At 63.3% G+C, this 20476-nt stretch overlaps 1 protein-coding gene across 1 annotated transcript in view; it reads left to right on the top strand.

The window, feature by feature from the left end:
- The window catches only part of TSC2 (TSC complex subunit 2), a 33353-nt gene that overhangs the window by 7873 nt on the left and 5004 nt on the right, over positions 1-20476 (top strand). The window contains exons 10-32 of the mRNA XM_077762637.1: positions 454-580; positions 1275-1418; positions 2037-2174; positions 2671-2774; positions 3394-3475; positions 4435-4590; positions 4794-4910; positions 7431-7553; positions 8433-8539; positions 8733-8883; positions 10118-10240; positions 10702-10836; positions 12140-12329; positions 13157-13250; positions 13648-13750; positions 13937-14031; positions 15182-15310; positions 16577-16741; positions 16903-17055; positions 17191-17303; positions 17783-17977; positions 19026-19214; positions 19751-19834. Of these exons, the coding sequence (XP_077618763.1) occupies positions 454-580; positions 1275-1418; positions 2037-2174; positions 2671-2774; positions 3394-3475; positions 4435-4590; positions 4794-4910; positions 7431-7553; positions 8433-8539; positions 8733-8883; positions 10118-10240; positions 10702-10836; positions 12140-12329; positions 13157-13250; positions 13648-13750; positions 13937-14031; positions 15182-15310; positions 16577-16741; positions 16903-17055; positions 17191-17303; positions 17783-17977; positions 19026-19214; positions 19751-19834 (3017 nt within the window). The remainder of the gene's footprint in view (positions 1-453; positions 581-1274; positions 1419-2036; positions 2175-2670; positions 2775-3393; positions 3476-4434; positions 4591-4793; positions 4911-7430; positions 7554-8432; positions 8540-8732; positions 8884-10117; positions 10241-10701; positions 10837-12139; positions 12330-13156; positions 13251-13647; positions 13751-13936; positions 14032-15181; positions 15311-16576; positions 16742-16902; positions 17056-17190; positions 17304-17782; positions 17978-19025; positions 19215-19750; positions 19835-20476) is intronic.

Genomic DNA, 20476 nt, shown 5'->3' with positions numbered 1-20476 from the left:
CTGGGTGGCCAGCGCCGCTTCAGCCCGTGGGCCTCTCGCCAGTCCTTGCTCTTCTCCTAGCCACCCAGGGCCTCTGCATGTGCCCGCTCCTCTTGCTGGCCTGAGCCTGGCCAGCGATGTGGCATGGTCCCTGATGTCCTGACCGCCTGAGCCGGTTTCGCTCTCCTGTCCCCTGGCTTTCCCTCTTAGCTGTGATTTGAGGTAGAAATGTGGCATCTACTTCCGTGTTCTGTGGTTCGCACGTGAGCCTCTCACACTGGCAGCAGCGGTGTGCCCTGGCGTGTGGCATCGCTCTGCGGGCCACGGTGACGGCCGGGGACGACCTCATCTCTCAGGACGTTGAGTCTGGCCACCACTGCCGGCCGGCCCGTGGTCCCCACGCATCACCTCTCGGCCAGCTTTGCCCATACCCCGTGACAGCTGACGTCTGGTCTCTGTGGGGCACGCTTTCAGGGCCTACATGGAAGATGCCCCGCTGCTGAGAGGGGCCGTGTTCTTTGTGGGCATGGCTCTCTGGGGGGCGCACCGGCTCTACTCGCTCAAGAACTCTCCCACGTCCGTGCTGCCGTCGTTTTACGAGGTACGGCCGTCTCTGTGCACAGGGGGCGGGGCGGGGACTCCAGGGCCCCGGGCCGAGCACAGGCCCATTCGAGGCAGGTCCAGCTGCAGGGGCTGAGGTGCATTTGGAAGGTTTCCTCTTCAAGCAAACATTGTGTGTTAGGACTCTCGTTTCCTGTGAATCAGCATCACGGCTGCTTACGATTCCCCCAGTTGGTGGTTTTAGCTCCTCAAGTGCCCTTCTCGCTCTCACTATAGAGTGAGGCCAGTGACGTAGCTTGTTTCCACGCTGCTGGCAGCGTTCAGAGCGCTTGCTGTGCGCGTCGTCACGCAGTGGTCAAGGCCCCTGGTGAGCTGGGGCTGTGACCCCATCCTCTTCACCGCTCACACGCGTCTCCCGAGCCACCGTCTTCCTGCTGTGCCTCCGCCTCCTGCGGCGTGGGAGGGGCGGTCCCCGCACCCTGCTTGTCCCGGGGTGGCTTTCGCGTTCTGCTAGGCCAGCGAGGCAGCGGCCCAGAGTTTGCAGTTAATGGTCTGGCTGAGTCCAGCCAGTGTAGATAATGTTTCCAGGCTCCTAAGACCCATCTCCCGTGGCCATGAGAGAAGTGGGACCAGCAGGTCCCCCGAAGGCCTCTTAAGCTGGGTTCAGCGGCCGCACGCAGGGGGCTCCCCACGCGTGAGCGGGCAGCGGCCAACTGCCGAGTCTCCCGTTCCAGGCCATGACATGTCCGAACGAGGTGGTGTCCTATGAGATCGTCCTGTCCATCACCAGGCTCGTCAAGAAGTACAGGAGGGAGCTCCAGGCGGTCACGTGGGATATCCTGCTGCGCATCCTCGAACGCCTGCTGCAGCAGCTCCAGGTGAGGTGGGGACACGGCCGGGGCCAGGGAGCACCGCGACCGCGGGCTGGCCGCCCAGAGGGGCCTTCCCAGGTGGCTGTGGACCCTCGGGCGCGGCAGGCTCATCTCACCGGCGGTGTCCCCTGTGCACTTTGTTGCGCACCACCCCCCCCGGCCCCGCAAGCCTGCTGAGGCCACGCTGATGGCTCTCGGCGGTGTCGTCTTGCTGGCCACTGAGGGTGGTTGGTGCTGCCAAAGCTGCTCCATGGTCTGGAGCAGGAACAGGTAGGTGAGCAAGGGGGCAGGGCTGGTGTTGAGCCAGACCGACAGTAACACCCCAGATCCCCTTCATGGCCCGTAAGTGGACCCTGAAGGCAGTCCCCAAAGCATTCCGAATGCTGACCGTGACTTCAGTGTGGCTTTGGAGGAAGCATTGACCGCAGCAGCAAGGAGAAACGCTGGCGGCCCTGGAGCTGCAGACAGATGGGGCTGGGTCTCCTGGGGGCCTGGGGTGGGTGAGGTGCAGGGCAGAGGACTGGAGCTCAGCAGGGACGGGACCCTCATCCTCACGGCCTGGCTGCTGGGCCGGGACCCCAGGAGCGGAGGTCACTCCTGTGTGACCGCACCTTGGTGTTGCAGAGCCTGGACAGCCCGGAGCTCAGAGCCATTGTCCACGACCTGCTGACCACAGTGGAGGAGCTGTGTGATCAGAACGAGTTCCATGGCTCGCACGAGAGATACTTCGAGCTTGTCGAGAGATGTGCAGACCAGAGGCCGGTGAGACTTCTTTTTCTTCAGCTTGGAGAGGCCTTTGGTGCTTGGGCAGGAGGCTGGTTTAGGTCAGGCTTCTGGGGGAGAAGTGGGACCCCTCACTCTGGGGGCTGTGGCCGTGCAGGTCTGAAACCCTCTTCCTTGAGTTTGAGATACAGACGGGGCTGGCAGGCTCTGTTTCCAGGGGTCTATGCTCCAGCAGGGAAGTGTGCCGGGGCATCGGCAAGCCGTGTGAGTGTGCGTCTGTTGGAGACGGCGCCCTGAGGAAGGTGGCAGCTGACTCTGGGGCCACCTGCTGCTTGGTGCCTCTTGGGAGCCTTTGTCATGTAGACTCCTCACCTGGCCCTTGAAGTGGCTGGCGTCACTGAGGAGTTGTGCTCCCACAGGCTGTGTGTGTGTGTGTGTGTGTGTGTGTGTGTGTGTGAGAGAGAGAGAGAGAGAGAGAGAGAAACCTTCCTCGAGGGCGGAGCGGCCTAATGTCAGGTGTTTATTATTTTGGCAGGAGTCCTCCCTCCTAAACTTAATAACCTACAGGGCTCAGTCGATTCATCCGGCGAAGGATGGCTGGATTCACAATCTGCAGTTACTGATGGAGAGATTCTTCAGGTAGGGAGTCTTCGGAGGCCTGTGTCTGTGCTCTGGGCTGTCTCGGCCACAGGGACTCAGGGCTTTCCTTCCTTTATTTTTTTTTTTTTTATTACTTTTTTGATGTTTATGAGACAAGTGCGCGCATGTGAGTGGGGGACAGAGGGAGAGAGAGACGCAGAATCCCATGCAGGCTCCACGCTGTTGGCACAGAGCCTGGCGCGGGGCTCAGACTCACAAACTCTGAGATCATGGCCTGAGCCAAAGTCAAGAGTCTGACGTTTAACTGACTGGACCCCCCAGGTGCCCTTCCCTCTCACTCTTGAAGGTAGTAGGTCTCCCTGTGCAGGAAGAGGTGCGTTTCCCAGCAGGACAGAGTTCTCTGAGGCCCTGCACTCACCTCCTTCCTGTGGAGTAAGGGCTGAGGTCTCTGCCCCCTTGCCCAGTGTTTGGTCTGGATGCTGTGAAGCTGGGCCCCATGCAGGGTGTACCCTGCCACAGGGGCGCGTCGTTCAGCGGGCTGGGTCCCAGGGGAAGCCCTCAGACTCAGGCTGCGGGTGAGCTGGGCCTGGCAGAGGGGGAGGCTGGCACCGGCGCCCCCCCACCGCTCGGCTCTAGCAGGTGTGTCCTGCCCCCCCAGGAACGAGTCCCGCAGTGCCGTGCGCATCAAGGTGCTGGACGTCCTGTCCTTCGTGCTGCTCATCAATAGGCAGTTCTATGAGGTACAAGTTCTGGGGGTCAGCGGGCGGGGAGGGCTCGGCGAGTTGTGCGGACACCGCGAGCCTCCCGCGTCTGCCCTGGAGTTGGGGTCCGACGGGCGCCCCTCTGGAGCAGGCTTTCTTAACAGGCTTCGTTTGGTCTGTGTTTGCTCCTTTATCCGTTAACTGCTGCATGCCTTCATGGGGCAGCACCCCTGCCAGTCCTGGGCGGGGCCTAGAGACCTGCGAGGAGCCGAGACTGCGCTCCCGCTAGCGGGGATCTCGGGCCGGTGGCCCCTAGAATGCAGAGTTTCTGGACAGAGTCTTCCTTGGGGACGTTTTCTTTTTGCTTCGGTAATCGCCTGCCTAATCCCAGCCTGACCTTGGTGGCTACAGGCCCTGTCTGGCTCTCCACTGCCAGTTTTCCCTTCAGCCCATCGTTTGGTTGGTCTGCGGCCAGAGTCCATCTGTCTTTCAGGGACATCCACGTGCCCATGCTTGTGTGCCCTTTCCTCCAGGAGATGCGCTTCCGGCTCCGAGCCGCTTCCTTAGGGCGGCCTCCCCACCATTGCCCGTGCTCCCAGCATCTGTCTGTCCCCTGCTACCCTCTTAGCTTTCCCTTGGTCTGCATCTCTGTCCCTTGGAACCCAGTTCAGTGCTGCCTCTTCCAGGAAGGTCCTCTGGGTTCTCTGCTCCCTCATGTCAAAGTTGGTCTCCTCCCGCTGTCTGTTGCTGTGGTGTTTTGTACCTGCGTCCGTGAAAGCTCTTGTGGCAGTGCCATCTCTCCGTGATGTCGGGGACGAGGTCCTTCTGCCCCGGGTGTGCACGCAGGGGCCCCTCCACCTAGGAATGTTCTGAACTGTGACGTTGAACGTCAGGGGCAGCCAGCACACTCGCTGCTGCATCATGCCTGGGCCTGGGCCTTAGGCGCTGCCTCGCCCCTGCCCCACGTGGCTCACATGCACCCACTTGTGCTGCCACAGGAGGAGCTGATTAGCTCAGTGGTCATCTCGCAGCTCTCCCACGTCCCGGAGGACAGAGACCCCCAAGTCCGAAAACTGGCCACCCAGTTGCTGGTGGACCTGGCCGAAGGCTGTCACACCCACCACTTCAACAGCCTGCTGGACATCGTGGAGAAGGTGAGGGCCTCTCGGGCAAGTGCCCGGGCTGCTGGAAGGACTCCGCTCCGTGGCAGAGTCCTGCAGGCAGCACTGGGCTCTGGGCCCCTGCCCCCATTCTCCACTGAGCGACTGGCTGCGGCTCGCAGGCAGGGTTCCCGCCCCAGACCTGGCCGGGCCTGCAGCTGGGGCTCCTGGGAGCTGAGTGCGTGTTCTCTCTAAAGGTGATGGCCCGCTCCCTTTCTGCACCCCCTGAGCTGGAGGAAAGGGACGCGGCGGCGTACTCGGCCTCCTTAGAGGACGTGAAGACTGCTGTCCTGGGGCTGCTGGTCATCCTGCAGGTAGGCCTCTGCTCTTCCAGGAGGGCGCGGCGGCCAGCGGCCAGTTGGACTGCCGCTGTCAGGACACGTCTCCTGGGACACCAGGCACCCCCCTGGGGGGCACAGAGGGCAGAGCAGCAGCGACCCAGACTCCTCTAGTCGCTGGGGTAGGGGGGGCTCCTGAGAGCTGCAGGGAGAGGGTGGGCATGGTCGGCCAGAGCCAGTTGTGCAGAGATGCCCCCAAGTCGGCGCCAGGACCGTCCCCTCAGCTCTCAATGCAGGCCTGCCATCCGTGCTGGCCCCGTGGGTGCTGGCGTTCTTTGAACAGCTTTGTTGAGATGTAAGTCACAAACCGTATGATCCATCCATTTCAAGTGTGAGATTTGGTGGCTTTTTCAGTATCTTCAGAGCTGTGTGGGCCTCGCTGGGGTTTTAGAGCATCCCCGTCTCCTGGAAGGAACTCCACGTGGTTAGCCACACCTCCCTGCGCCTCCCAGCACCCCGGCCCCGGCAGCCGCTGGTCCACGTGCCGTCCTGTGGATCTGCCTGTTGTGCACATTTTGCAGAAACGGAATCCTACACCACGGGGTCCCGTGGCTCTTCCACATGGTAGCAGGCGTCCGTGCCGCCTCCCTTCACACCACGCGGTCCGTGGTGCGGGTGTGCCTCGTCTGTGTCTTCTTCATCCCTTGATATACGCTTGGGTTCTTTCCACCTTTAGGCTCTTGTGAATCGCACTGCTGTGAACACGCACATAGAAGTTTCTGCGTGGACATAGGTTTTCATTTCTCTAGAGTTCACACCTAGCGGCGGAATCGCTGGGTCAGACACTATGTGCTTCATTTGAGGAACCGCCAGACTGCCCTCCAGCGGGGCCGCTCCGTCTGACATCCCCGGGGCAGTGTGGGAGGCTCCGCCGCTTCCGCATCCTCCGAGACACTCCTGTTCTGCTCCGCAGCCACGCTGGTGCCCATAAAGTGCTGCCTGATCTGCTTTTCCCTGATTCCTGTGATGAGCAGCCTTTCGTGTGTTGATTGGGCAAAAGCGTGTGCAGATCCTCTGCTCGATTTTTGATTGGGTCTTTTGTCTTTTTATTGGATTATAAGAGAACTTGGTATGTTGTGGACAAGAGTTGGTTGCTAGTTAGAGGGTCGGCGTGTGCTCTTCACCCCCAATTGTAGCAGCGTGCCCTCGCCCTCCTGTGCCACGGCTGTCCCCCTGTGCCCCCCAGGGTTGCTGGTGCCATGGCCTCCTCCCTTCATGCCCTAGACAGCTTCCGCCTGGGCTTGCCGCCCGTCTCAAAGCACCAGTGTCCGTTGAGGTTCCTTGCCAGTGTCAGTACCCTGTAGAGCAGAGTATTTGAATCCGTTGCCTCAAAAACTTCTAATCCATAAAACATTCAAGGGCATAGCAATTCCCCATAATGCTCACCTGTGATGACGATCCAGCGTACATGCGCGAAGTGTGGGAGAAGAGCTGGGCAGCCCCTCCCTGGTGTCCCATCACGGGGGGGCCTAGCCCTCTTTGCTGCCCTGAGGTATGAGGGGCCTGTGGCCTGAGTGCCCCCAGGGCCCCATCACAGAGAAATGAGAGAGGCAGTCTGTCATCTCTCCTGGGATCGCAGCCCTGGAGGCCTGAGGGCAGGGCCGCGGACCCACTCTGATTCCTACTTGTGGCAGAGTCCTGGGCCAGGCCACTTTTGTTTTCTTTCTGTGGAATGAAAAATTCATCCAAACATCTGCTTAAAACAAGCGGCATACACACAGCAGTTAGATTTTGTCCCTCCTTCCTGCAGGACAGGCAGGCAGCCGTCCTGTCCTCTCTGGACCCTCCCGTGTGTCGTCACATTGTGTCCGGAGCTCCCTCCCTCCTTCCCTCCACCTGTTTTTGTTAACCAGTTGTCTTTAAAAAGAATAGCAGTGACCTGTGTTTTGAGGTACTCTCTTCGAGTACCATAGACCACAGAGGGGTCCCTCTGGTTGTGGCTGGATCGCTTCTGCCGTAGGATGGCCCATCCCACCCTGAAGCCCCCACACCAAAGTCTCACCTGGCCTCTCCCTGGCTCACCTATCAGGCGGGGCAGGAAGGGGGCTCGAGGTGGGGATCACCACCTGGTGGCTGGGTAAATGGGCCCCCTTATCCCCTGGGGCACCTGGGGCTTTGCTTGCCCCTGGTCTGTCCCGCTTTGCTAGTGGCGGAGGGAATGTGCTTCCAGCCCACAGGGGTCTCGTCGCATGTGTTGCCGAGTGGTGAGCCATTGGACAAATTTTCCTGATACATAAGCGGATTCTCCATTGATGATATGAACATGTTGTCCTTGATTTTTTGCCAATAACCGAGAGCGTGCACATGTGGAGTGTCCATGGGATGAAGTCCCTGGGCTGGAATTAGTGGCTTGGAGGGTCTGTGCCTTCCAGAGAATGGTAGACCCCTCCCAGTTACTTGGGGAGGGCTTGTCTGGTTCCTGGCACGGTGGGTGCTGGCTCCGTGGCTGCATTTCAGCCGGCTGCCTTCAGAGTGAGCTGCGCTCTCTCTCTGCAGACTAAGCTGTACGCCTTGCCTGCCAGCCATGCGGTGCGTGTGTACGAGACGCTCGTCAGCCACCTGCAGCTCCACTACAAGCACGGCTACACACTGCCCATCGCCAGTAGCATCCGGCTGCAGGTAGGACGGCCAGCTGGCTGTCAGCGGCTGTGGCGGAACCAGCAGCCTCAGTGCTGCCCATGCTCACTTTCTGGGGGCCTGCTGGTGACCTCGGGGACCTCAGGCTGGGGACGTGGCAGGTGGTCCCAGGAGGGGACTTTGGCAGACTGTTCCATCCTTAGCGCCAGCTGTGGCTGCAGTGCCTGTGCCTCTGAGGGTCCAAGTCTGAGCCCTGCAGTGGCCTCACATGTGAGCAGAGAGAGGGGACTGCACCGCGTTTCAGGATGGGGTGCAGCCACAGCCGGGTCACTGCTGAGGCTGTGCAGCCCGTCAGCTCTGTTTGTGTGCGGGGTGGGGCAGCCGAGGTGGGGCTGAGGGGTTGGGCTAGGCTGGTGGCGGGGCTGGCTGNGGGCCAGGTGTGGAGGGGCGCCTGCTTTGAGGACACCTCTGCGCAAAGGTCCCTGGGTCGGAAGTGCTGGTCCCTTCCAGCGCATCCACGTATGGGGCAGCCCCTTTGCCATTTGGGTAGCCCAGTTTAGTGACCTGTTGTTCATTCGAGGAAGTGACAGTGGCCAATCAGGGTTCTGTTTTTTTGGCACTCTGGGCTGTGTGGTGCTGCCCAGGTGGCCTGTGAGGTATCCTTTCCCTCTGTGTCCCGGGCAGGCCCCACTGTGCCTGGCGTGAGGCCACGGTGTTGCCCCTGCTGTGGGAATGGCGCACCTCCACGGGCTCCAAGAGAGGAGTCTGGGACGCCTGTCTCGGCACCCATGCTGCTGTATGCACAGTGGAGATGGAGCGTGTTTGCTGTTAGCGGGAAGGGCCCTTCCTGAGAGGAGCCTGGGTGTGAGCGGCCGGCCCGGTGTTGTCCCTGCTTTGTTGGATTTTGCTTTCTCTCTGCAGGCCTTTGACTTCCTGCTGCTGCTGAGGGCCGACTCGCTGCACCGCCTGGGCCTCCCCAGCAAGGATGGGGCTGTGAGGTTCAGCCCCTACTGCGTCTGTGATTCCGTGTGCGTGTCAGCCCTGCTTCCCCAGTTTTGGGGCGTGGAGTGGGCTGCTCTATGCCCTGGGGGTGGCCATGGGTCTGTGGAATGTCCAGAGCCGTCCTGATGGCAGTGTGGGCTGGGGCTGGGGGCCAGTGCCTGTGCTTACCCTGTGGAGTGGCGGCTTTGCCCTCATTTCTTCTACCACTTGCCTCCACAGGGAGCCAGAGAGAGGCTCTGAGAAGAAGGCCAGCGGCCCCCTGTCGCCTCCCACCGGGACGCCCGGCCCAGCTCCTGCCGGCCCCGCTGTGCGGCTGGGCTCCTTGCCCTACTCCCTGCTCTTCCGAGTCCTGCTGCAGTGCTTGAAGCAGGTGTGGGGTCTGGTCCCTCCGCGGCGCTAGGGCACCCAGCATGGTTGGCACCGCCCATAGGGCGTGGTGCCTGTCTCTGTAGCAGTGACCTTGGTAGGTTCGCCCCATAGCCAGCCTGCACATAGTGGGGAGCACCTGCTGTGTGCAGCCATCACGTGGAGCTGGGCAAGTTGCTGAGGAGACCTTCCTGCCTCTGGGTGACGGTTTTGATGTCGGGTGAGGGTATGTAGGCAGGTAACTGGGATCGCAGCAGCCGTGTGTCTCAGGAGGAGACCGAGGGCGTGTCCCTCCGGTTGGGGGTACTTGGAGGGGCAGGTGAGAGGTGCCGGCGGCAGGAGTGAGTGGAGTCCAGAGGCCGGGGAGGTGCAGTTCTGTCCACGGGACACATAGTTGGGGCCGTGACCCAGAGGCGGAAGAGCGGAGGCCTCTTCCCATACCGGGTCCGGTGAGAGGTGACGTGGCTGGCAGTGTGCCACAGTGGGCCTGGCAAGCCTGCAGCGGCTTAGGTGAGCCTCGAAGGCCGCAGGCAGGAAGGCACCTTCCCTGGGGGCGCTGGGCACTGGCACTAATGGGGGCCGACGGACACTTCCTGTGAGAGTTTCAAGGCCCAAGGGTCACAGGTGGGATTTGGAGAACGGCTCTCAGAATTGGTGGCCATTGTAGCCTGTGGGTGGTGGTGTCCCCTAACCAGGTGGTCTCGCAGGGGACGTTCCAGTGGGGCCACGACCGCGGCTTCCTCACTGCTGGGGGCCTGGGTGGCTTTGGGCCCTGCACTGGGCATCTGAGCTTGTGGGTTGCTCGGGACCACCAGCTGTCTTTTCCTTTGAGCTAGCACATGAGCTTATCGCTGCGTGTTCACCGTGCTCTGGGTGGGCATTCATCAGCGCGCCTTGGGCACAGCGCCTCGGGGCAGCCTGCGGGTCACTGTCGGGCGAATAGGGAGGGGGACAGGTGTGGGGAGTTCCAGGGCCAGCTCAGAGGGGAGAGGCGGTGTTGGCTGTGCGCTGGGCCTCGAGCTCGGCCTGGCCTCTGCGGGAGGCGGGGGAGGGAGGTGGCCGCTGTCACACTGGAGTGAATGTTCTCGGAGGGGCGCGTGCCCCTGAGGGCTGCAGGGACAGAGCGGGTCCAGAGGCCATGCGGCTGCCCCGCTCCAGACTGAGCTTCAGGCCCTGAAAACGTGTCTTCTTTCTCCAGGGTCCAGACAGTGCCCGCTGACCGGCCCTTTCTTCTGCAGGAGACGGACTGGAAGGTGCTGAAGCTCGTGCTCAGCAAGCTGCCCGAGTCGCTGCGCTACAAGGTCCTCATCTTCACCTCCCCGTGCAGTGTCGACCAGCTGTCCTCTGCCCTGTGCTCCATGGTAACGCCACCATCCACGGTGGGGCCGTGAGAGCCTGGGGGGCCAGTGTGGAAGCATGAGCGGCCTTTCCTTCAGAGACAGACCCCTGCCTGCAGCACACACCGTGTGTGGGGCCCCTGTCCTTCCTTCCCAGCTCAGGGCAGAGAGTTGGAGGCCTCCGTGAGGGGCTCATGAGCCAAACGTGGTATTTTGAGTCCTTGCCCATGTTGTCCTCGCCGGGGCTCCCATACATGCTCGTCCCTCTCCAGTCTGTTCCTGGCACGCCAGCGTGGGCACCCCCGCCGCCCACTTCTCTTAGAAGGCAGACCGTTGGCCAGAAAAGAAGTAGGAGAGGCCCCGCCCCCGGCTCTCGAGCCCTTCTCGCACTAGGCCTGCGTTGTCACGGGCTCCCCTGCGTCCTCGGCCACCTAGCAGGCTGCCTGGCTGTCGGCCAGGGCCTCACATCTGGGCCTGGTCTTTAGCTTTCCGGCCCCAGAACCCTGGAGCGGCTCAGAGGGACCCCAGAAGGCTTCTCCCGGACCGACCTGCACCTGGCCGTGGTTCCCGTGCTGACGGCATTAATCTCTTACCACAACTATTTGGACAAAACCAGACAGGTACCAGGTGGGAGAGGGACCTGTGAGCGCACGGTGCTGGCGTTGGAGCCCTGGGCCCCAGGATGTTTGCTCTAGCCACGTGGGTGGGACGTTTTTCTCATGACCCAGGTGGGTGCTCAGCCAGGGAGCTGGCTTTGCTTCCCCGGTGGCCACGGTGCTCCTGAGTTTTCCTTGGGGGGTGTGGGCTTAACTGCAGTGCCCACTGTCCACCCCATGTGCAGTCGCATCTTTCCTCGCTGTGGAGCCCTGCCTCCTTGTCCTGGCGCCAGGCTCAGGACAGGTGCTGAGCCACTTGGTGGAGCTGGGCCTGTCTTGAGAAGCCAGGCCGTCGGGTCTGGGGCGCCTGACTTCCGTCCGCCTCCGTGTCTGTTGTTAGGTACAGAAGCACATGGCAGCGCCCCTTTCCTTTACTCCCCACTGCTGGCCACAAGGCCTGTGCTGCCATCACATTTGCTCCCTCAGTTAAAGTCCCGGTCACTCTGTCATCCCTGGTGAGAGAACTGAAGTCTTAGGTCAGGTAGTCCACTCACGGTCACTGCCAGCAGGGAATGGGGCCTTGACTAGACTTGGGCCGCTCTGAGCCCACATCCCTGGTCGTGGCAAGGCCGGGAGCTCACACTCTGCTTCCCGTCCGCTCCCTCCCTGACTATACCTTCTGTGTGGCCCGGCCTGGTCCGCCCTGGCTGTGCACCATTGGGCAGCAGGCCATGCTGGGGTGAAGGCCTCCTGCGAACCCTTGAGGCCCAGGGTGTTTCTCAAGGATGGGGCTGGCCTCAGGAAATTGGAATCCTCTGCAGGGCCCTGAGCTGCCCAGTGGCTGGGCCTGAGGCTGCGGCCTGAGCTGGAGCGGCCTCCTCTCGGGTCCGGGCGTGCGCTTCGTGTGGGAAGCTGCCCAGAGCCGTGTGGGCCTCTGCTGGCCTTGCTGCCTCCAGTGGAATCTCCCCTGTAATAGGCAGCCAGTCGGGGTGTCCATAGCCGGAGGGGTAACGGGCCCAGCGTGTCCCGGCTCTGGGGTGGGCTCAGGGGCCGGGGGGCCTGCCGGCGTTGGCTGGTCGGAAGTGTCGGGAAACGCTTGAGTGGAGCTGCTCGTCTGCCTCAGGTGAGGTCTGCTCCTGGCCCTGCACTGCTAAGTGCTACCGGACCTGGGACAAGGCACTTGTCTTTCCTAAGCCTTGGTCTCTTCTTCTGTAGAACATTCTAGAGTGAGGGGGGGGGGAGACGAAGCTGTGCGTGGGCAGGGACAGGGGCAAAGAGGGCCAGCCTGCGGTGGGCTGGGTCTGAGGCCCCCGTGCCACCCCTCCAGCGGGAGATGGTGTACTGCCTGGAGCAAGGCCTGATCTACCGCTGCGCCAGCCAGTGCGTGGTAGCCCTGGCCGTCTGCAGCGTGGAGATGCCGGACATCATCATCAAGGCGCTTCCGGTCTTGGTCGTGAAGCTCACACACATTTCGGCCACAGCCAGCATGGCTATTCCACTCCTCGAATTCCTTTCAAGTAAGCGTCTGCCTCTGTGCTTGTCATCGTGTGTGAGTGTGCGGTGGACCCTTGGGCTTGGGGCTGCAACTTACCCCAGATAACTTGTGGTGATGTCTCTGAGCTCATTTTGCCATCTCTCTCAGGACGTAGGGTGGTGCGTCCCGTGGAGCACCTGGGATCTGCCGTGCTCTGTTGCCTCAGGGCCTTTGCACCTTCTACCCTTCTATCTCTGAGCTTTAAATGCTTTCCTTCCTAGCCTTCGAGTGGCTGGCTCCGTTCTCACCCTCAGTCTTGGTTTAAATGGTACAGAAGCCTCTGAGTTGCCTGACACAGGCCTGCACTTGCCCTGGCTCTCACAGCGCCCTCTTTATTGCCCTCAGGACACACACCACAGTGCCCGTACACATCTCAGACTGTGACTCGCAGGAGCCGGGGTGCCTCGCCCACCCCTTCGTTCCCAGTACTCTAGTGCTTGTCTGGCCCTCTGCAGCGTGGGTGGCGGGAGCACAGCAGGGCCACCAGCACTTTTGTAAAGGGCCACGTGTGGCTTCCACTGCATGTGTTGTTTGTTCACAGTCTCGTAAAGATGTAAAAGCCATTTTGAGTCCACAGGCCGTGGAGACAAGGCCACTGGCAGGATTTGGCCTGGGGACCATGGTTTTCTAACCCTCGGGATAGAGAGCTGAGGGCCAAAGGAAGGTCACTTTCAGGGGGGCTGCGACCTTCACTCCTTCACAGCCCTGTTCGGTCAGGGTGGCTTTCAGAAATAGCACAGGACCCTGGGGACACAGGTGTGGGCCTGCCGTGGCCCAGGCGCCCTCACCGGCTGTGTCCCTGCCCTGCAGCTCTGGCCAGGCTGCCGCACCTCTACAGGAACTTCGCAGCCGAGCAGTACGCAAGTGTGTTTGCCATCTCCCTGCCGTACACCAATCCCTCCAAGTGAGTGCCGGCCCCTGTCCTTCCTGCCCGTGACCTGGGCCAGCCCAAGGCCTTGTGAAGCAGAAAGGGTGCTGGTCTTTTTTTGAAAAAAATTTATTTTGAGAGAGATTACGTGCAAGTGAGTGGGGGAGGGGCAGAGAGAGAAAAAGAGAATCCCAAGCAGGCTCCGTGCTGCCAGTGTAGACCGATGCAGAGCTCGAACTCCCGAACTGCGATACCATGACCTGAGCTGAAATCAAGAGTCAGATGCTTAACTGACTAAGCCGCCCAGGTGCCCCTGCAAGCCGGTCCTTGTCCCGGGGCCGGCCTGTGGCCTCCGTACCTCCCTTCTGTGCTCAGCTCGGCACCTTGGCCTCGGGGGGCCATGCAGAGCTGTGCCCCTTCCCTTCCTTCTCAGGTTTAATCAGTACATCGTTTGCCTGGCCCATCACGTCATAGCCATGTGGTTCATCAGATGTCGCCTGCCCTTCCGGAAGGATTTTGTTCCTTATATCACTAAGGTAGGCCAGCAGAGGCCGGACTCCTTGCCGGGTGGGACCTGCTTCACCATTGGCTAGAGTGGGATCACAGTCGGGGGTGGGGGGCCCTCATCGGGTGCTGTGCTTGCCGCGGGAGGAGACACGGGGGTCAGCACCCCCCCCCCAACCCCCACCGGTCTGCAGCTCAGGTCTGCTCCACTCTGCCAGGGCCTGCGCTCCAATGTCCTCCTGTCGTTTGACGACACCCCGGAGAAGGACAGCTTCAGGGCGCGGAGCACCAGTCTCAACGAGAGGCCCAAGAGGTGCAGGCCTGCGGAGGGCACGGGCCGGGGTGGGTCTGTGAGCGTGGGCTGTGACCGGCACGGTGGGGTCTGGGCTGACCTGCTGGCCCGGGGCTGGCGTGCAGAAGCAGAACCTGGCCGAGGGGATGCCCCCATGCAGGCCGTGCCGGGCGCCCGGGGTCCCGGCGATGAGGTAGGGCAGGGCCTGTGATGCTGCTGGCGCCCGCGTCTAGCCGGAGCGGCCAGCACTCTGGGCCCCGAGCCGGCAGCTGTGACCTGCAGCCAGTCCTGGCCACCGGAGCACCGAGCGCGGACTTGCCGACGGGATCAGGGTGCCAGTTGTAGGGCGTCTGGGTTTGGGTCTGACTCCGCCCACTGAGTGATAGGGTTGCACCAGGGCAGCTGTGGCTCCTGGGAAGCCGAGTGCCTGGCCCGGGCGAGGAGGCGCTCCAGGGCCCTGTAGTCAGCGGGCCTCGGGCCGGGGTCCCCTTCCTCCTGAGCTTGCTGTCCAGCCCACTGCTAATCAGGGGACACGCTCCTCTGTCACAGCCGCTTTTGCCAAACCCGAGAGCCGTGCTAGGCCTTGTCTCGTTTGCATTTCACCCCGACGGCGACTCCTCTTTCTGCCCCCGCCTTCCACCCCAGCTTTTTCAGTTCTCCCCTGGGGGGAGTACGGCATTTTCCAGAATGACCAGGTCAGTGTGACCTAATGTTAAAATCTGGTTTCTCAAGGTCCAGGTCGCTGGGGGCCCGGGACCTTGAACTAAGAACCGGCCTCTTGAGTGGTGACCTTTGGGGCGTCAGCGCTCCCTGCTCCCTGAGCTGGGTGGTGCCGGCCGCGGGGTGGGGGTGGGGGGGCACCTGGTCAGCGCAGCCTGGAATCTGCCGTGCGGTGCGCTCCATACACGTTTTATTTGCACTAATGGTCTTTGTTTTGGTACCGTGACTTTTTCTCAGTTATGTTTACGAGATGTATTTTCATGCATTTTTGTTTTCTGTTTCTTCCCCCTGCTAACTGGCCTCTGGCATGGTTTTTTGTTCATCTCCCCCGCGGGCTCTCCATCCTGACTCTGTGGCCTGTGACCTTTCCTCCTCATCCCTCCAATGGCTTGTTCTCCCCTCCCGGGAGCTGGGCTCTCTGGGGCTTGGGCCTTCCTTCCTCACCTGGTAGTTTGAGGATAGCCAGACCCCCAAAACAAGGCTTGAATAACTCCCCACCCGTGAAAGAATTCCAGGAGAGCTGTGCAGCCGACGCCTTCCGGTGCCGCAGCGTCAGTGTGTCTGAGCGTGTGGTCCGCAGGTAGTGGGCGCTGGCGGGGGGGGGTGGGGCCGGACCCTGCAGCTTGGCCCGTGCGGCGGCACTGCCAGGCGGGAGCACCCGGGTGGCGGTGCATGGGGCTGCTTGCATGACCTCGTGGCCCGGCCGGAGCTGGAGGAGCAGGAGAGGGGCCCTGCCCAGCCCTCGGTCCCGGGGAGCCTGGTGGTGGGGGTGGGAAGGTTGCATTCTGTCCCCACGCCTCGTCCGAGACGGGCGGGCCGCTCGGCCTCCTTAGAGGCTGGCCCAGGAGCCCAAAGCAGGGCGGTAGCTGAGAAACCCAGGCCTCCGGTGGCAGCTGCCCGAGGGCCTGTCCCAGGGCCCAGGGGCCTCTGCGAATGAAAGCAGCGCCCACGTGGGTCCGGCGGGGACGTGCTCCAGGCGTTGGCTTTCCTCTTCTCCCGGGTGGGCTCTTTTCTGGAGCTTTCTTTCAGTAAAAGTCTGCTTTCTGTTGTAGCCAAAAGGGCACGGGCTCTGGGGGCGGGGGCGGGGCGGAGGCAGAACTCTCAAGGGGGCGTGGCCTTGGTCACGCTCCCCGCTGTGTCTGAGTGCAAGTGTGGCCCCTGGGGGTCACCACACCCACCAGGCGAGGCTGCGCTGAGCTGTGGGACTGGGTGGGGGGGAGTCTCCCCAGGCTGCCCCTTCAGGTCTAGGAGACCCACTTTCTCGATGCCACCTTGGCTAGGGCTCCAGCCTCAGGCCGGCCTCGGCCAAGTGTGGTTTGGGGGGCCGGGGGTGGGTCAGTGAGGCTCTCTGCTCTCTTCTAGCCAAGTTTATCACAAGCAGGATGTGGCAAAGAGGCTGTGACATTATGTGTCAGAATTAAGCCCTTGTAAGCCTCTTCTGGTCACTGGGGGCACAGAGCTGGGGTGGCCTGAGTTGAGGGTGAAGAGCTGCACACAAACCCCGGAGCCTCCCCGTCATCGGGAGGCGGCCCCGTGGGCAGAATGCAATCTTTGCCTGTGTGTCTGGGGTCTTCACATCTCTGCATGACTAAAGGGCTCTGCCACAAAGCCGTCCCCTAACTCCTGCGCTTCGGTGAGGGGACATCGGTCTCTCGTGAGGCCTTGCCCTCCTCTCTCCGGGAGGACGTGTCGGCGCCGTCTGCCGGGCCGTGGCTCCACTGGCCCTGCGCCCTGGTGGGGCATTTGTGGGCGCGGCCCCCCCAGCACATGCATGCCTCCAGCTCTGGCCCCTGGGGGGAGAGGAGGGGCCGGCGGGCACCTGACCCGGCCGGGCCCCTCCCTCCAGCAGGATCCAGACGTCCCTCACAAGTGCCAGCTTGGGGTCTGCGGATGAGAACTCGATGGCCCAGGCTGACGACAACTTGAAAAATCTCCACCTGGAGCTCACGGAAACGTGTCTGGACATGATGGCCAGATATGTGTTCTCCAACTTCACGGCGGTCCCCAAGAGGTGTGGGCCGGGCTCTTTTCTTCCGTGACTGTCCTCGGTCAGAGTGGCAATGGCGGGCAAGGCGTGCGGGGCTCCTTCCTGCAGGCGCGACTCGGTCAGGGTGCCTTTGGAGCCTCGATGCCCACCGGGCAAGGCGGTGGCTGATGCTCCTGTGCTTTCAGGTCCCCGGTGGGGGAGTTCCTCTTGGCTGGTGGCAGGACCAAAACCTGGCTGGTTGGGAACAAGCTGGTCACTGTGACGACGAGCGTGGGGACCGGGACCCGGTCACTGCTGGGCTTGGACTCCGGAGAGCTGCAGGGCAGCCCGGAGCTGACGTGAGTGCACTCCACCCCCCGCCTGTCGGGCTGTGACCTTGGCTGTCTTGAGCCCAGGCTGGCGTGGCACGTGCATGCCAGGGTGAGCCCGTGAGGCGTCTCGGTCACGCTCTGCGCGGCCCCTCCTGTCCTCAGCTCTGACCCCGGCGTGCACGTGAGGCAGACAAAGGAGGCGCCTGCCAAGCTGGAGTCCCAGGCCGGGCAGCAGGTGTGCCGTGGGGCCCGGGACCGCGTCCGCTCCATGTCCGGTGAGCCCCAGCCCGCCGCCGCCGCCTCGGGGCCCCCCGTGTCTGCGTGCTCGCACAGACTGCCGGGACGTTTCCGCGAGCCCTCGCCACAGGGGCGTGTGGCGGGCGGTGTGCCGTTTGCACAGCTCTGGCCCGAGACCCCGTGTTGCCGACGGCCAGCTTCTCGTGGCTTGTGTTTCCTGTGAAGCCTCGGCAGCCCTGGTTCTCCGCTCAGCTTGCTCCTGGAGCTTTCCTTTGCTGTAGCTGGGATGAGCCGTGGTCCCACGGTGGGGGCAGTGCTAGGGCCCCTTCTTACTTCCCTGGGCCCCCCGAGGCCGACCCCATTAGGGGGCCATGCCCGGAGGGCTGGGCTGCCTCTGGTCGCCGGTGGGGGGCTTCATGGCTGCCGGGCCCTGGGTGGAGCGGGCACCAGTTCTGCGCTGGCGGCCCTGCACTGGGCAGGTGGTGGTCACCAGCCCTCCTGTCCTCCCTTTCCTCAGGCGGCCACGGCCTTCGCGTTGGTGCCCTGGATGCTCCAGCCACCCATGTCCCAGGTGCACAGACCGCGCCAGCCAGCACGTCTGAGAGGGCCTCAGCTGCCGCCCCGTTCCCGGCCCAGGAGAAGACGAGCCTGGCGGCCTACGTGCCCCTGCTGACCCAGGGCTGGGCGGAGATCCTGGTCCGGAGGCCCACAGGTACCCACAGTCCGCGCTCAGCACGCCTGGGCCTCTGTCACCACGCGGTGACCGTGGGACCGTTACCCACGAGGGCTCTAGATGCACAGGAGGGGCAGGCGGACTGGGCCGAGGGAGCATCTGCTCAGTGATGCCCGAACGGCGAGCGAAGCGGGGACCCAGGTGGCTGAGTGGGATGGCCTCCCTGACAGAGGGCCGCAGAGCGGGCAGCTTCCGTTTCCTCCTGCTCCTGGGGGCTCCGGTGAGGGAGCAAGAGTCTTTGTTTTCCCTTACGGGGGGCTTGCTGAGCTGCTGGAGGTTAGGACTTCCAGACAGGAATTTTGTGGGACACGATTCAGCCTGTGGTGGGGATTTGAGGCGTTAAAGGAAGGACTTAAGCCAAGGACCAGGGCCTGGGGTCTACTTTGGGCACCATGTGCGAGCGGTGACAGGGTAGGATGTGGTGCCCGGTCCTGAGGAGCCTCCTGGGCAGTAAGGCTGTGGGCCCAGGGTCCTGTCAGGGAGCCGGCAGGGGGGAGGCCGGAGCCTGGATGAGAAGGCCCAGGTAGGGCAGGAGGAGGCGGGTCGGGGTTAAGGGAGTTGCTCTCGATGTGAGGACACTCACTGAGGAAGGTCGAGTCAAAGTGTTGGCCCGTGGGCCTTGTGGGGAGAGGGTCAGAGCCCAGAAAGCACCCCCAGCTCTGCCTCCTCCAAGCTTTTCGGTGAGGTCTGTTCTTTGAGGTGCCTGTGCCGGGTTCGGCCTGGGCGTGAGAGCTGACCTGGGGCGCAGAGCAGTGTGAGCCGGGGGCCTCCCGCTCATGCGTGAGGCGCGTGACCGCCGCACGGAGCTGCCCTTGACCTGGGGGTGCGGCCGCGTTGGGAGGGAGCATCAGGGCCAGCCGGGGCCTGCCGCTGGCAGAGCCTTCCCCCTCCCTTCTCGCTCCCTGGTTGAGCAGAGGGAGCCCTGGCGACCCCCACCTGCCGCGTGTGGCCTTGGGGCCCCTGTGTGGGGGTGGGGAGGCCAGGAGGGGTGGAGCGCCGCCTGAGGGCTGCTGCCGGCCCCCTGCAGGGAACACCAGCTGGCTGATGAGCCTGGAGAACCCGCTCAGCCCGTTCTCCTCGGACATCGACAACATGCCCCTGCAGGAGCTGTCCAACGCCCTCATGGCCGCCGAGCGCTTCAAGGAGCGTCGCGACACGGCCCTGTACAAGTCGCTGTCGGTGCCGGCGGCCGGCTCCGTCAAGCCCCCTCCGCCCCNTCCGGTGCCCCTCCCCTGCGCTGCCCGGACGCGCCCGGACCGGGGGCCCTGAGCTCTCCTCGCGCCACAGCCTGACGTGGGAGCAGGGCCCGCTCCCGCTAAAGGGCCCCTCTTCCCGACGCGCGCGAGTTGGCTGTGCAGGGGCGGGCGCAGCAAAGCCCCCGGAAAGCCTTTGCCCTGCGCTCTCCTCGGAGCGCCCGGGACCCGGGCTCCGGGCGGGCGGCCGCGCTTTTGCTCGGGTGCGGGTGTGGATGCGCCGAGCACACCGCCTGAGCCTGCCTGCGCTCGCGTGCCCGTGCCTCGCCTGCTGCCGCGGAGCTTCCCAGCCACCGTCCGGCCTTCCCCGTGGCCCAGGACCCGTCCTGGCGAGGAGCAGGGCCGCGCGCCCCTCCCAGACGCCGGCTCTGGCAGCTTGGAGAGCCGGGCGCCGCTGGCCCTCCGCTCTCTCTCTCCAGGCCCCGGCTCTGTGTGGGATTAGTGGTGCCTTTCCTCTGCTCGACTGTGCGTAGTCTCTCCTCCGCTGACTGGCCGCTCGCGGTTTCCCTTGCAGTGGCCTCTTTCTCCTCCCTGTACCAGACCAGTTGCCAAGGAGAGCTGCACAGGAGCATTTCCTGGGCAGGTACTCGCGTGTCTCTTTAAGGGAAGCAGTGTTCGCTGCAGAGCACCGCTCTGCCCCGTAGATGCCGCTCTCCTCGCCCCCATCCGCGTACCCTCCGTGATCCTGCCAGAGCTGCTCCGCGCCCCGGGGAGCAGGGCCCCGGCTCGCATGAGGACGTCTGGGCAGAATGCCTGCGCTTGGCCGGCGGACCCCTCTGCCACGTGCCCTTCGTGGCTGAGCTCTGTCCCCACGTCGGGCGGGCCCTCACAGCCGCTTCTTCACACCTCGGGATGTGACACTGGGCAGCTGAGCCACACGTGCTGGCAGGGGACGGTTCTTTGAGGCGAGCCTGGCCCTGGGGCTTACCCAGCTGACCTTGCCCTGGCCTCTGGTGGTCTGATTGGCTTTGTGCACCCACAAATTGGGCCGTGTCTGCCTTTCGTCGCGGGCTGGCTGGAGGCCCTGCAGACCAGCCTCTGGCCCGTTGCTCCCAGGCCCCGGCAAGGGTCGGGGGTTCTCACCTGCACGGCCCTTGGGCCCACCTGGGTCCCCACGTGTGGACAGGAGCCAGTTAAGAAAGGGTGCTGTGGAGACGGGCTCCAGCAGGCGGCTAACAGGCCGTGCGCGTGCGGGGCTGTGTGCGTGGCGGCCGCGGGCTGGCCC

Source organism: Crocuta crocuta, unplaced genomic scaffold (genome assembly GCF_008692635.1).
Source record: "Crocuta crocuta isolate KB4526 unplaced genomic scaffold, BGI_CrCroc_1.0 scaffold234, whole genome shotgun sequence".
Lineage (NCBI taxonomy): Eukaryota > Metazoa > Chordata > Mammalia > Carnivora > Hyaenidae > Crocuta > Crocuta crocuta.
Note: the sequence above shows the minus strand (reverse complement) of the source record. Positions and strands in the feature narration are given on the sequence as shown.